General features: G+C 34.4%; 1 protein-coding gene across 5 annotated transcripts in view; it reads left to right on the top strand.

Moving 5' to 3' along the window:
* Positions 1 to 7,252, top strand: part of LOC119838959 — a 19,576-nt gene extending 12,324 nt beyond the window's left edge. For all 5 annotated transcript variants that reach the window (XM_038365113.1, XM_038365117.1, XM_038365116.1 and 2 more), the window contains 3 exons: positions 4,620 to 4,819; positions 5,782 to 6,234; positions 6,864 to 7,252. In XM_038365113.1, coding sequence (XP_038221041.1) covers positions 4,620 to 4,819; positions 5,782 to 6,234; positions 6,864 to 7,229 — 1,019 coding nt within the window. In that variant the 3' untranslated portion in view covers positions 7,230 to 7,252. The remainder of the gene's footprint in view (positions 1 to 4,619; positions 4,820 to 5,781; positions 6,235 to 6,863) is intronic.
* The last annotated feature ends 6,412 nt before the right edge of the window (positions 7,253 to 13,664 follow it).

Below are 13,664 nucleotides of genomic sequence, written 5' to 3'. Positions count from 1 at the left end.
TTTATTCCATTTTGTATAAGAAAAATTGAAAAAACGAACCAAAAATTTGCGAGTCTTAGAACTCACCTCGCCTTAAAGCATAGAAGTTTTTGTCGATTGTAAATTGTGTTACATTTTTCAAGACGTGATTTGATTTTTTTGAGATGACCGGGGGGAGGTCGCTGTGCCGCGGAAAACTTCCAATGAATACCCGTGGATAATGCGACTCGATGGTACACAGCGGGGTCTCTGTTGGCAGGAATTTGATATAACCCACGGCATCTTCCCTGGGGAATGTTTTTTTTTTTTTTTTATAGTGGGGAAATCTTGCATAGATACCCACGGCCCCCGGGAAGGAGGTCGTGGGTTATGTCGGATTCCTACCGACTAAAACCCCACTGTGTTCCGTCGAGCCACATAAGTGAAGGGGCCACGGGTGCTTGTTAGAATTCCTCCCCGACCCCCTTCCCTGGAGGATAGTGGGTATCTATGTAAGATTAATATGGAATTAATATTTAAATATGGAATAAATAAAATAAATAATTTCATTTCATTTCATTTCCCAACTAAAAATTAGCGGCCATTATCGTAAACGAGTTTCATCTAACTAGATTACTCCTAAACTGGTAATCACAGATACATTATTAATATCAATATTTTTATCTATAGGTTTGTTTTTATTACGTTTAACTATAAATGATAAAAAAAAATTATAAACAAACTGTTTAAATTTTGAAATTTATTATCTTTATCTATTTATTTAGTCTTCATTGTTTACATAAACAATACAAAAAGATGATAATAATGGCAATTTTTTACAACAAAATACTAAAATAACACCAGCAATTATTATACGAGGTGTCTTTTTTGGTTTTTATTTTATAACTAGCTGCGCCCTGCGGTTTCACCCGCGTTTGTATATCCCATATCCCATAGGAATATCGGGATAAAAAGTTGCCTATATGTTATTCCAGTTTTCCATCTATCTAGTACATACCAAATTTCATTGCAATCGGTTCAGTAGTTTTTGCGTGAAAGACCAACAAACACACACGCATCCTTACAAACTTTCGCATTTATAATATTAGTGGGATTTATGTCAGGTTTATAACTTTTAGATGTTGTAAGCAGTGTTTAGATTATATCAATAAGAAATGTAATTTAACTCTTCACCACTGCACCGATTATGAATCTTGCTCATCTAACTGCCCCACTCTTAAAAGAGTAAATACAATCAAATACCTAGGTATTATTCTAGACAAAAATTTAAGTTGGCAACCACAATTAAATGTTGTTTCAGCACGTGCAAGGAAACTCATTGGAGTTTTTATAAAATTACGTGATATTGCTGATAAAGACTTGATAATATATATATACAGAACATTAATAGAACCAATACTTTTATACTGCATTACAATTTGGGGTGGAACCTTCAAATCAAAATTTATAAGCATAGAAAGGGCTCAACGATGCATTCTAAAAATTATATTACGTAAGAATAAGATGTATAGTACTGATTCACTTTATGATCAAGCAAATGTTCTCACCGTGAGAAAATTATATATTCAGCAATGCATTCTTAAAACACATAAAACTACAACAGTTGATCCTAAGTTATTAAAAAAACGGATACCATTCTCAGTAATACCACAAATTACTACAAAAACACTTTTTGCTTCTAGACAATTCCATTCTCAGTCAATAAAATTATATAATAAAATTAATAGAATCTTAAAAATTTATACAATGTCCTATGCGGATTGTAAGAAAACAGTGCACAACTGGCTTAAAAGTGTAACTTATGAAGACGCCGAACGTTTGATAATGTAAATTATTTAATAAAAATTATTAAAAATACTAAATTACACTACACGAGAGTTACAAATTAAACATTATTTTATATTATTTTAATATGAGTATTTATATTTATATAAATTGTATTTATTATTATTTTTTTTATTTTATTTATTTTTTCTTATTTATTTATTTACTCTTATATGTATTCTATCCATTTGTTACAGTAAAATCATTTAATCATTTAACAAAAAAACAGCACATGTAATCTTCAATTGAGGAAGAGGGAACTCTCCTACTACAGGTTTTTTAAACTTATCAGGAGAGTTCCACGTATATGTAACAACACACCCAAGCTGAATTAATAAATAAATTGTTTAAATTGTTTAAAATTGTTTAAATGTAGAGAAAATCCTTACAAGCAGTACGGATGCCCGTATCCTTTTCCTCGCTCTTCCCAGTCCTTTCCTTCCTTCATCATTTACCCCTTGAGAGTAGAAAACGCATTTGCTGCGGCACCGCCTCTGCGAATGTTTATGGGCGGCGGTAATCGCTTGCCATCAGACGAACCACCAGCTCAGCTATCCGTTGTGACATAAAAAAGGACGCATAAGTCATGCGTTTCATGGGACCTATTTTGTAATGCCATTTTACTATGCTAAAAAAGCAGTAAAGTTTCGTGGGAGATCGTTGAAGAATGGGCATTATTTATCTCATTCTCTGAATTAACAATTCTTTATCGGATCATATGTATATGTTTTTAATCCCGGACGGATCTGGCCAACCAGGTTTTGCAATTATTATTGATTGAGTATCCAACGTTGACACAGTTTGTTTTAAAATAAAAGATTCGAAATACGCACTTCGGAAAAAGAATATAAAAATAATGTAGGTCATTACACCGTTGTAGAAACAGAAATAAGTCTATATGAAACTGTAGTAATGGTGAATCCGAATTTGATAAAAAAGGATTCATAGTATTTTCTTGTGTTTGGTTTCACGCGAGTATTATACATTTAGAAATTAAAAACATTTCAACGTCTCCCCGTGACCACGCTCGCTGTAAAGTGTTCGAAACGTCGGGTTAATAATATAATGAATAAATCGCGTTTAAAATCCGTTGAAAAGTTTTTAATTTCTAAAAAAAGGATTCAATTAGCTTTTTGTTAATTACTAGAGTCGGCTTTCCGTCCGGTTGTTGTGCCTGAATCGGACACCAAATTTAAATACAAAGCTTATTGATGATATTTATCTATTAAATTTTGTATATCTATACTAATATTATAAAGATGAAGAGTTTGTTTGTTTGTACGCACTAATCTCAGGAACTATTGGTCCGATTTGAAAAATTCTTTCAGTGTTAGTTAGCCCATTTATTGAAAATGGCTATATATGTACTACGGGCGAAGCCGGGGCGGACCGCTAGTGAACATTAAAATAATACTTCGTGCTCTTATAAATTGTGCTTATTATAAACAATACTGATGCTCTATATGTATAAATATGATTAATAATTAATTACTTATGTAAAAAAAATTGAAAATTGTACGCTATATTGCAGATCACAGTAGAACTTTATATAATGTAATACCTACCTTATAACCTGTGAATCAGAATAAATCATTTTGAATTCGAATTGGTTAATTTAGATTATTATTTCATTTAATTAACAGATCCTATTTTAAGTTGAATGGCATAGAACTTGGAGATGAATGTTTTCTGATGATTGGTAATCCCTGTTTCTAGGCGTTGCTACGGTTAGGCAACAAACGTGGGTTCGAATCCCGCGTCGTGATCAAATTTTTTCTATTCTTTCAAAATTTCTCAATCCCTGTTTCATTATGTGTGCCACACGTATTAGCTAGTAACACATAAAATAACTTCCTTCCAAAATAAACGATGACGTCACTAACTCAATGCACACTTTAAAAATACGCGTAAACATCGTTTTTGGCAATCGACGACGCTGTGACGTCACGCGATGACGCGTGACGTATGGAGTAGCGGTGGATTTAAATTGATGGGATTTCCAATGAGATTCAATGTCGCAAGGTTGACTGTGATGTGTGACGTATAGATGTAATTGAAGCTATTGATTAGTTAATTTTGCTGGGATTTTCTATGTTATACTAGCTACCCGTCCGCGGCTTCGCCCGCCTCCGTATTGTTCTTACCTTTTAAGCATTCCCTGGACTATTCGGAATGCACCAAAACCGTGATTATAAAAGCAGACCAGTCATTCTCGAGTTTTAGCGAGACGAACGAACAGCAATTGATTTTTATCACTACATAGTATAAAACAAAGTCGCTTTCTCTGTCCCTATGTCCCTTTGTATGCTTAAATCTTTAAAACTACGTAACGGATTTTGATGGGGTTTTTTTTATAGATAGAGTGATTCAAGAGGATTGTTTATATTTATAATAAGATCTATGAAACTACTCATAATTAACGCGTGCGAAGCCGCGGGCAAAAGCTGTTAATACGCAAGTTAATAAAAATTGTTCATTACTTCCGTGACGCTTATACGAGTAAATAAGGGGGTGAAAGACCGTTAAGAGTATATAAACAGTCGATTTTAGATGCAACAATTTTTTATTTTTATATCTTAATTTTTTTCTTTTTAAGCGCGATTCTTTGAAGTCCATGTTAAATAAAATACATGCAGTTTGAAAAATCTCGAAATAATGATAGAATTAACTATTTAATCATTCATATTTAATGAAACTCAAGAAGTTGTGATATTGTCACCGATCCTGACTCAAAATCTAGTCTAAAAGAGTCGGTTACATATAAGCATACAGGCGAAGCTTATAAAAGCGTGTTTAAATAATAACAACTCCCACAGATTCTGAACTCAAGAACGCAGCGTCCGACCAGTCGGATTCCGAACAGTCCACCACACTGGATCCCGAGAATGAGTTGTGGGGTTTCTTCGACAAGGAGCCCCAGAACAGGGCGCGGTGCTCCATGTGCGGAGTGGTGTTGAAACGGGAAACGGATACCTTGTACAAGCACTTGAAGGAAAGCCATTCGAGGATATCAGAGGTATATCTAATTTCAAAAATTCTCGTGTCACAGGTTTCGTTGCCATACTCCTCCGAAACGGCTTGACCGATTTCGATGATGATGATTTTTTGTGCTTATCCGGTATCTATGAGAATCGGCCAACATCTATTTTTCATCCCCCTAAATGATAAGAGTAAGGCAGAACAACGTTTGCCGGGTGCAGCTAGTAGGTATATAGATAGGTCCTCCCCTAAACAGTTCTGGCATCACTCCTTTAATATGGATCCCCATTTGAATCGAATTTCCCCAAAACAAGACACCCAAAAGACCGTTCTGGTGCTCCAAGCGTAGCAAGTCGAGGGGGCTACTGAAAACCGGCGCCTCTCCACTAATACGGAGAGGCAAATGCTGAATAGTCCACCTTATCACAAATACTATCCAAATATTAGAATATATCCAATGTAATTTTAAAATGTATTAGTTGTAAGCTAAAATGTTGTATTTGTGATTAAATGTGTTTTCTTTCGTGTTTCTTTCTTTCTTTCTAAATTATTCTGTATTTTTGGTATGTTACTCGATAACGCTGTGGGTTTTCAACCGATTCACGTGATTTTTAATGTGTTTGATGGGAAATTGTGGTCATTTGGTCAAATTTTAGAGTGGTCCTTCAACGACCGCGACCTTTTGTTGTAGAAATAGTTCAATTTTGTATGCGTTATGTTCGCTAATAATCTGCCAATGATAGTTGTATATTATTATGGTTTCTCCTATTGGTTTATGTAATTGGTCTATACGTTCTAACTCTTAAACAATATTAGATTTTCGTGTACTTGATTTTTGTAGCGAAAAACGTCAATTTCAAGTAGTAATACCTTTTTCTTTCTGAGATTTCCTTAATTTTACGCAAGTCCTTCATAAATTCAAACCGTTTAAAACGTTTACAATATCTTGAACCGATCATGAAACACAGTTCACATATTATCATTTTCGCATCGTTACAGAATCTAGAGTTTCGAGACAATGATGAAAATTACACTGAAGTTATATATCTGGAAGATCCAGTTGCTAATGCGGAATCCACAGAGTCTAAGAAGGGCAAATTCGATAGCGTGAAAATAGAAAACCCTGAATCGCCCAAGCCAAAGCGTCCCAAGCGCCGATACAGCTACAAAGAGCCGCTGCGAGTCAGCAACAGTCATAATATACCAACAGAGTATTTGAAAAAGGACAGGATCAGCCCGCACGACGAGGAAATCGAGAATTTCGGCAGATACATCACCGGTTTGCTCAAAGCGGTGCCACAGGGGACGTGTACGAGACTGCAAATGGATATCGTCAATTTGATAATGTCGGCCAAGTTGAAGAGCATGGAGCCAACGCCGACCATAACTATAAATGGTACTATTGAAGTGCAGGGTGATAAAGCAGATGAGGATGGTGAACCGGTGGATGATGTGAGTATTGCTAAATACACCTTTGAGTTTCACTAATATTGTAAATGTGAAAGTTAGTTTGTTTGGATGTTTATCCGTTAATCACGCTGAAACAAGGTAATGAATGGATTTTGAGGTAATTTGGTATACAGACAGGGTACGAGCTGATTTGGGTGATAGGATACTTTTTTCTCGATTAAATGCTCTCTTAGAATAAAACAGACATCTTGATATCCGGGCCGAGCCGGGACGAGCGTCTAGTATTATATAACCCTAAACAAAAATCGCGGTCAAGAGCGAATCGAACTCACGACATTAGGGTTACCACTTATCGTACAAATAGCAACTGTAAAAAAAGATTGGTCACCCATCCAATTTATGAGTGTGCCCACCATTGTATTAATCTCGATTTATTTGATATTCGATTGTTATAACGGCAACAGAAATATAATGTATTTCTCTGAAAAGTTCTAATGTTAAACTATCACGGTTAATGAGATACAGCCAGACGAATTGACAGACAGACGGACAGCGAGGTCTTAGCAATAGACCCCCTTTGTTTTACCCTTTGGGTAGATATGAAACCCTTAAAATGTTGAATTAGTGAGTTCATGAAAACAACATTTTCTAACACAAAACCTTCTCTCCAGATGCGGGAAAAGGAAGCGGCGGAGGAAGCAAATCTAGAATGTACCACGAATGACAGAAAACTCGAGTCCAAAAAGGAACCGGACAAAAGCAATTTGCCCAGGAAGCGAAAGAGTTTCACATACGTCGAAGACATCAGTAACATTAAACAGATGGATCAAGAAGAAGTGGAAAATTTCGGAAAATATATAACTTGTTTATTAAAAAGTGTGTCTAATAAAGACGTTGGGACAAAGCTGCAGATGGATATAGTTAGTTTGATAATGTCGGCCAGGTTAAAAATAATGGAGAAATCTTCAGTTTTAACAATAAGTGGGACTATTGCGATGAGCAAAGATATCGATTCAGTGGCGGGAAGTGTTTCTTAAGACCTAATAAATGCTTCGTGTTATTTTGTTTTATTGTCATTATTGTATAACTGTTCGCTCGTTGTACATATGTAGCCTATATAACTCTGAAGGTGCAGCGTTTGCAGGTTCTAATGGTGAAAGAATTTTCGATATCGGTCCAGTGGTTTTTGCGTGGAAACGTTGCAAACATACAAATGAGGCCCACATGCATTTCCTTTCCCTTCCCGTTCCTTTCCTTTATTCCTCTAATCAATCTTTTCCTAATACTTTTCCAATTTGAAGTCCGCAATCCATTTGGAGAGGCGTAAGGTCTGCAAATGACGTTACGCCTCCCAAATGTTCATGGGCGGTGGTAGCGCTTACCACCAGGCGACCCACCAGTTCCATTGCCGATGGTGAAATAAAAAAAAAAAAAAATAAACAAAGATACAAAGTTCCCCTCTTCATAATGTTAGTGTAGACTAGCCAGAACCAACGTCGTCTATCTTTGCCTTTTTTATGTAATCTATCAGGAAAGATCAGACAAGCTTCCCTACTCATCCATAATAAATTTGATGAATACACAAACATAAGAAAACCTATGTAAATATCTAGTACTTTAATTCAAAATTACAGCTGTCTCAGCATCTTTTGAGGCAATATGGCAGTCTCCAACACAGTTGGAAATTTTTTACCAAGCTTGGCCATTATAAACATGTACAAGTATACGGTTAGTAGGACATATAAAAATCATTATCTAACATAACTGGCGAAGTGATAAGAAAGTCGCTAAACCAGGTCACCAGTTCGACAATATGAATTAATATTAGGGGTCATCCATAAATTACGACACACGTTAAAGGGGGGATCGAAACGTGACATTACGTGACAGGGGGAGGCGTTACAAGATTTGTGACGTCACACGTTAGGATTTAAAATATGTGCTAACATGCGAAATATGTTATTTACGAGCTTCATTTAAAATTATCAATTTACTTTTATCTTTTGTGACGTCACATCATGGGCGAGGGGATTCTTAAATTGTGACAACTATCACAAAGAGCGGGGAAACGAAAAATTCGTGTGACATAAATTATGGATGGCCACTTATAGACATTAGTATTCTATTCGTATACTTGTAAGGCGCTATGATTTACCAATTTGTAAGACAAGGTTAGTATTCTTTTGTATATTAAAGTGGACATAACGTGCTTTGTTTGTTCAAAAAGGTGGTAGCTCTGTGATACGATTTACTTTTTATCTTTTTTTTATACACTGACCATAGAGTAAAGAAAATCATCTGCAATTATTACTTACTTCGCCAGTTTGGGTCCAGGTTAAAAATAAAATGTCAAATAAAAACTTTCTTAAATTGGTCGACTCATTTTTTTTAGTTAGATCGTTACATACGAACAAAATATCAAATTCAATTATATTTATATACCTATATTTAAATATTATGTACCTACACAAAGAATAATAATTAGCTAGGTAATTCAATTAATAAATATCTGTAGACCCTGTTTTTTAAATCAAATTTGATCCCACTTCTTAGTCACAAGCCCCAAGTCATTAAATATCAAATCAAATCAAAACGAACCATTCATGACATTGTGTTTCAGAGGCCATTACCGCTCCGTTGCGTCACGTTATTTATTAATTCCGATAGCCTTAATAAACTTGAGGTTACTGTAATAAGTATTGCAAATATTTCATTTACATCTAGGAATTATGTTAAATAGATAAAACCCTGGAATTCAGAACAAAGTCATATTTTAGAGTCAAATACATGGAGAGAAAAGAACGAAAATATTGAATGTTTAAATTGCTTTCTAGGTTAGTTTTATGTGTATATTATACAGATAGGAAACGTAGCAAAACTTTTGTACCATTTTTAAAGTGCTTTTATATAAATATAATTCTTATAAATATAATGCAAAAAATTCAGTGTCAAATTTCATGCAATTTGGAATGAATTAATTTATACAATAGTCTATTTTCTTAAACTTAGCTCAATGTTACCCAAAGTGGTCCAGGTGGTCGGTAAACCACCAGGGGTCCGTGAGAGACCACACGGGGGTCTAGATTGGCATTGATAAAATGGTTCTCACCTAAATAAGTTGTCTTAACTAATAACAAGATCGAATTATTAACTCTCGTTTTTTTAACCGTATTCAAATAAAAGAGGAGGTTGTAAATTGGAAGTGTATTCATTATATATGTATTGTTCGTAGTCAGAGTCCCCACTGCCCCCCTCCTACCTCCCACGCTACTTTTTCTTTTTTTATAGTGGGGAAATCTTGCATAGAGGTGGTGGGTTATCGGATTCCTACCGACTAAAACCCCACTGTGTTTCGTCAAGCCGCGTAAGTGAAAGGGCAACGGGTACTTGCCAGATTCGTCTGCGATCCCCTCGGCGGCAGCCCTGCAGGCCAGGGACGAATCGGAGCGGCTTATTTGACTGCTGTAACCTCCTGTGGGCGGCGTAAGCGAAACACGACAGAAAGGCGGCGAGAGGCTGCTCATCGCACCGGACGATGGATGATATCCCCGAACCATCGTAAGGCGCCACCTATGCTACTACGTCTCTGACTTTAATTAGTAATTAGCAACAATGAGGAATGACTCAGATGGACTCCAAATTGGTTTTATAGCGATTTATTTTCTGTAATGAGTGTGGGTCATTAGCCTTATGTCACAGATTAATTAATAATAGTTTTATGTCACAATAATTATCACGTAGTCCATTAAAACATCTAGATTCTAATCGATGTATAAAGTACTAGCTGTGCCCCGCAGTTTCACCGCGTTCAATGTTATAAATGGGAAAGTTTGTGAGGGTGGATATATGTATATGTTTGTTACTCTTTTACACAAAATCTACTGAACCGATTGCAATGAAAATAGGTACGTGGATAGCTGGACAACTGGAGAAACAAATATGCAACATTTTATCCCGATATTCCTACGGGATACGGACTTACGCGGATGAAACCGCGGGGCGCAGCTAGTACATCAATAAATCCACCTACACTTACAACCTTTCGTGACTATGATATTTACCCATAGTACGATAGCGTTTAGTTACAGGAACACATATATTAGTTAATGACAGCTAGGTATCATTAACTAATTTAAACTTGGAAATGTTTTAAAATTATTAATTAAAAATTCTTTGATCATTGCTGTTTCACAATTTCAACATAATTAATAAATTAAGTTGGTTCTTACGTCAAAGGAAAATAGACAACAATATATTTTAAATACCACGTCATTAGCCACAATGAAGTAAAACCATTAGATATACTTATGCGTCAAAAATCAATAAAGCAAAAATAATATAATATACCACAGATAATATACCTACATTTTTTTTTAATTTCTAAATTTAAATCTGAGAACTTCAGGTTAGTGTCGATTATGAAAATGCTATGAGTTTATTTTTTAAATTATTTTTCTGATTATTAATGTTATGTTGTTAATAATTATTAATTTATTAATTACTACTTAAAAATATTTTTTAAAATCTTCGTATAATCGAGAATAAACTTCAACTCGATCGGTTCGATAACTAAAAATTATTGGCCAAAATTGTCAATAACTAACTTATCTAAGTAGATATATTATTTAGGAGAATAATGACAAAACATTAAGTTTCAATGTCAAATAACAAACCAGTTACAAAAAGGAAAAATTATGAATAAATACCTACTGCTAGGTATAGATAAAACTGTATAAAATTACAACAAACATGATAAAAAATTAAGGTCAGCGCGTTTTCTACGATAATATAACCTAAAAATAAAGCATTTAATTAGTTTACGGACTGTTTATTTGATAATGTGTTCTAGTACAACTAAAATTAGTGATATACATTTGTTATCCTAACAACCATACATTTCATTGTGAGCACATATTTAAACGCTAGCAATTTTTGCGTAAATTTGTGGTATCAATTACATGTTTGTTATTAGTAATATTACACTATGCTTGCAAAATTATAGTTATTTTAACATAATATTACGAGGTTAAAAGCACGTCGCACGCGTCCACGTGATACTTGACGTTACATGCACACGCACACACAACCGCATATACGCACACACTCAATACTCAAAATGATAGGTAAAGTTTTAAATAATTTTTAATGTAATACTATGAAAGAGATTGAGCCTCACAACACAGGGGATCCTAGTGTGGGGTTTTTATTTTTTTGAAACAAATACAGAAATGTTTATTTTAATATTTTTTTTATATTATTTTGTTGACAAGGTGACATGATCCTTGTACTGAGCAGTCCGTCTAACCAATTTGACAATGATTTTTTGCGTTCGGGAGTTCATAACTTTTAAATTTGAACCGATTTTATGATTTTAGAAAGCTGGTGCCTCCCTTTTTGTCCCATTTTAATTTGGTCTAGTTCTGACAATTAGCTTTTTGTTAAAAATAATTATGTAAGCCGGTTCCTGAATTGAATATTTAGTTTTTGTTTAGGAAGTCTCAAATTCCACTGTCCTGAAATTTTCTTAACGCTTAATATTGAATTATTTAAGAAATTCAATAATTTATAATAGTCTTTAAAGGGATGAGTCCTATTAACTAAGATTAATTTCAAATTCCATGTAACATCAAATAATCCAACCGTATTTATTTTCAGAATGTTTTGAACGCGGATTAATATCTTGATAAATAATTTTTTACAATTTTGACGGGTGCCTTGATATTGTTTTCTAGTAATTTCTCTATCAAGAAACAAAAAAATAAAAAAAGCAAAACTTTAGATAAATGAACGCGCTGTGTAGATGGATATAGAATGGAAACGATGTAAACAAGCTTGTATTTATAAATCTACAATGTTACATACTTATTTGTCGTTTAGTCATGTTTATTTTTATCCTTCATCGCTCGTAGTAGGCAACTACAATTTAAATAATATTAATTTTTTTTATTTGTATATTTTCCCTGTATTAAACACATTTTCACGGAAAATATTGTCAAAATTCGAACAAACACCAACCAGACTCGCGACACGAAGGGTTAAAATTAACTATTGTTTAGTGTAAATGTAATAGCGTATTGTAAATTCATTGCACAAACTCACATTCAAATAATCATTCATAACATAGTTTTACCATTTACCACCGCTTCGGAAAGCAGTTTCTACAGAACGAAATAGGCTACGGAGCAACTGCAAAAAGTCCATGTCATAATGGTCGTGCTTGCCGTTGGTAAATGTCTTTTTATTGAGAAATTTTGAAAGAGTAGAAAAAATTTGATCACGAGGCAGGATTCGAACCTGCGTTTCTTGCCTAACTGTAGCAACGCCTAGCCTCTCGGCCACCCGTGATCCTGCCACAGTAATCGAATTTCTTCTACTCTTTCGGTTTCATGTGCCTAAGGGTTGTCTTTTTATTGTTTGTTGTTATCGCTGCACATAAATACGTTATATTTGAAAATTTCAACTGTCTATCAGGTCTGTGAGATACAGCCTGACGACAGACAGACAGCGAAGTCCCATTGGATCCCACCTCAGTTCGCAAAAGAATGTTAAGGAATAGCTAGTAACCCAATATATTAAAGCAATACAGAACTAATATTTATTAATATATTTATAAACACTTCAGTGTGCCACAGAAATAAACATTTAAAGTCAAACATAAATCTCCTAGTATGTACTTGGATAAAAATAGCATTAAATATGGGAACTCGTTTACATTACAAAACATAACATTAGGTTAAAAACGGATGACCTTTCGTGAATTGTGATAAGCTAAATTGCAGTGTTTATTTATGTTTGTAGATAATATCGAATCGAAACGCTGCTTATTATTTATCTGATACTAACTAATGTTTATTATATTTGTTTGAACTGTAATTTGATCTTATTGTTTTTAATGTCAGATACCATTTCGAAATACGATATAAAGAATCTTTAAAAACATACTTACGAAAACGAAAATTTCCCGCGTTCCGAATCAAAAATTCAATTACCAAATGAATCCTTATTTGATTGCTACTAAAGGAAATAAAGATTGAATAAGGGTTTCACAAACTTTTTCAAGATGGCAGACGCGAGACGTGAAAAGGGAGACCCCACAAACTTGTTCGATTGTTTCAAATTAAATTTTTCTTTTCTTCACGTGTCAAATGAGAGCTCGGTTAAAATTTGTACTAACTCTGATTTGCAATAGAGGCTATAGTCTGAGACGATGCTTCCTTTGAATTTATTTCCTTCAAGATCTTCAAGTGAAATCTCACTGGGAAGACATTCTGACGTACCTGTATAAATTATTGAAGACGTTAAAGCTAAGTGAACACACAAAGACTATTTTTACGTCCAGACGATCTAGATCCGGTCTATCAATCAATTGAGGCCATTCTGTGTCTGAAATTAAAAACTATAATTAAAATTAATAATGCTCATGACAAATATCGAATTAAGTGTCAGACAACACGTAAATATTGTGTCCGACA

This window comes from Zerene cesonia, unplaced genomic scaffold (genome assembly GCF_012273895.1).
Source record: "Zerene cesonia ecotype Mississippi unplaced genomic scaffold, Zerene_cesonia_1.1 Zces_u006, whole genome shotgun sequence".
NCBI lineage: Eukaryota > Metazoa > Arthropoda > Insecta > Lepidoptera > Pieridae > Zerene > Zerene cesonia.
The sequence above is the reverse complement of the archived record's forward strand: the minus strand, read 5'-3'. Positions and strand labels throughout refer to the sequence as shown.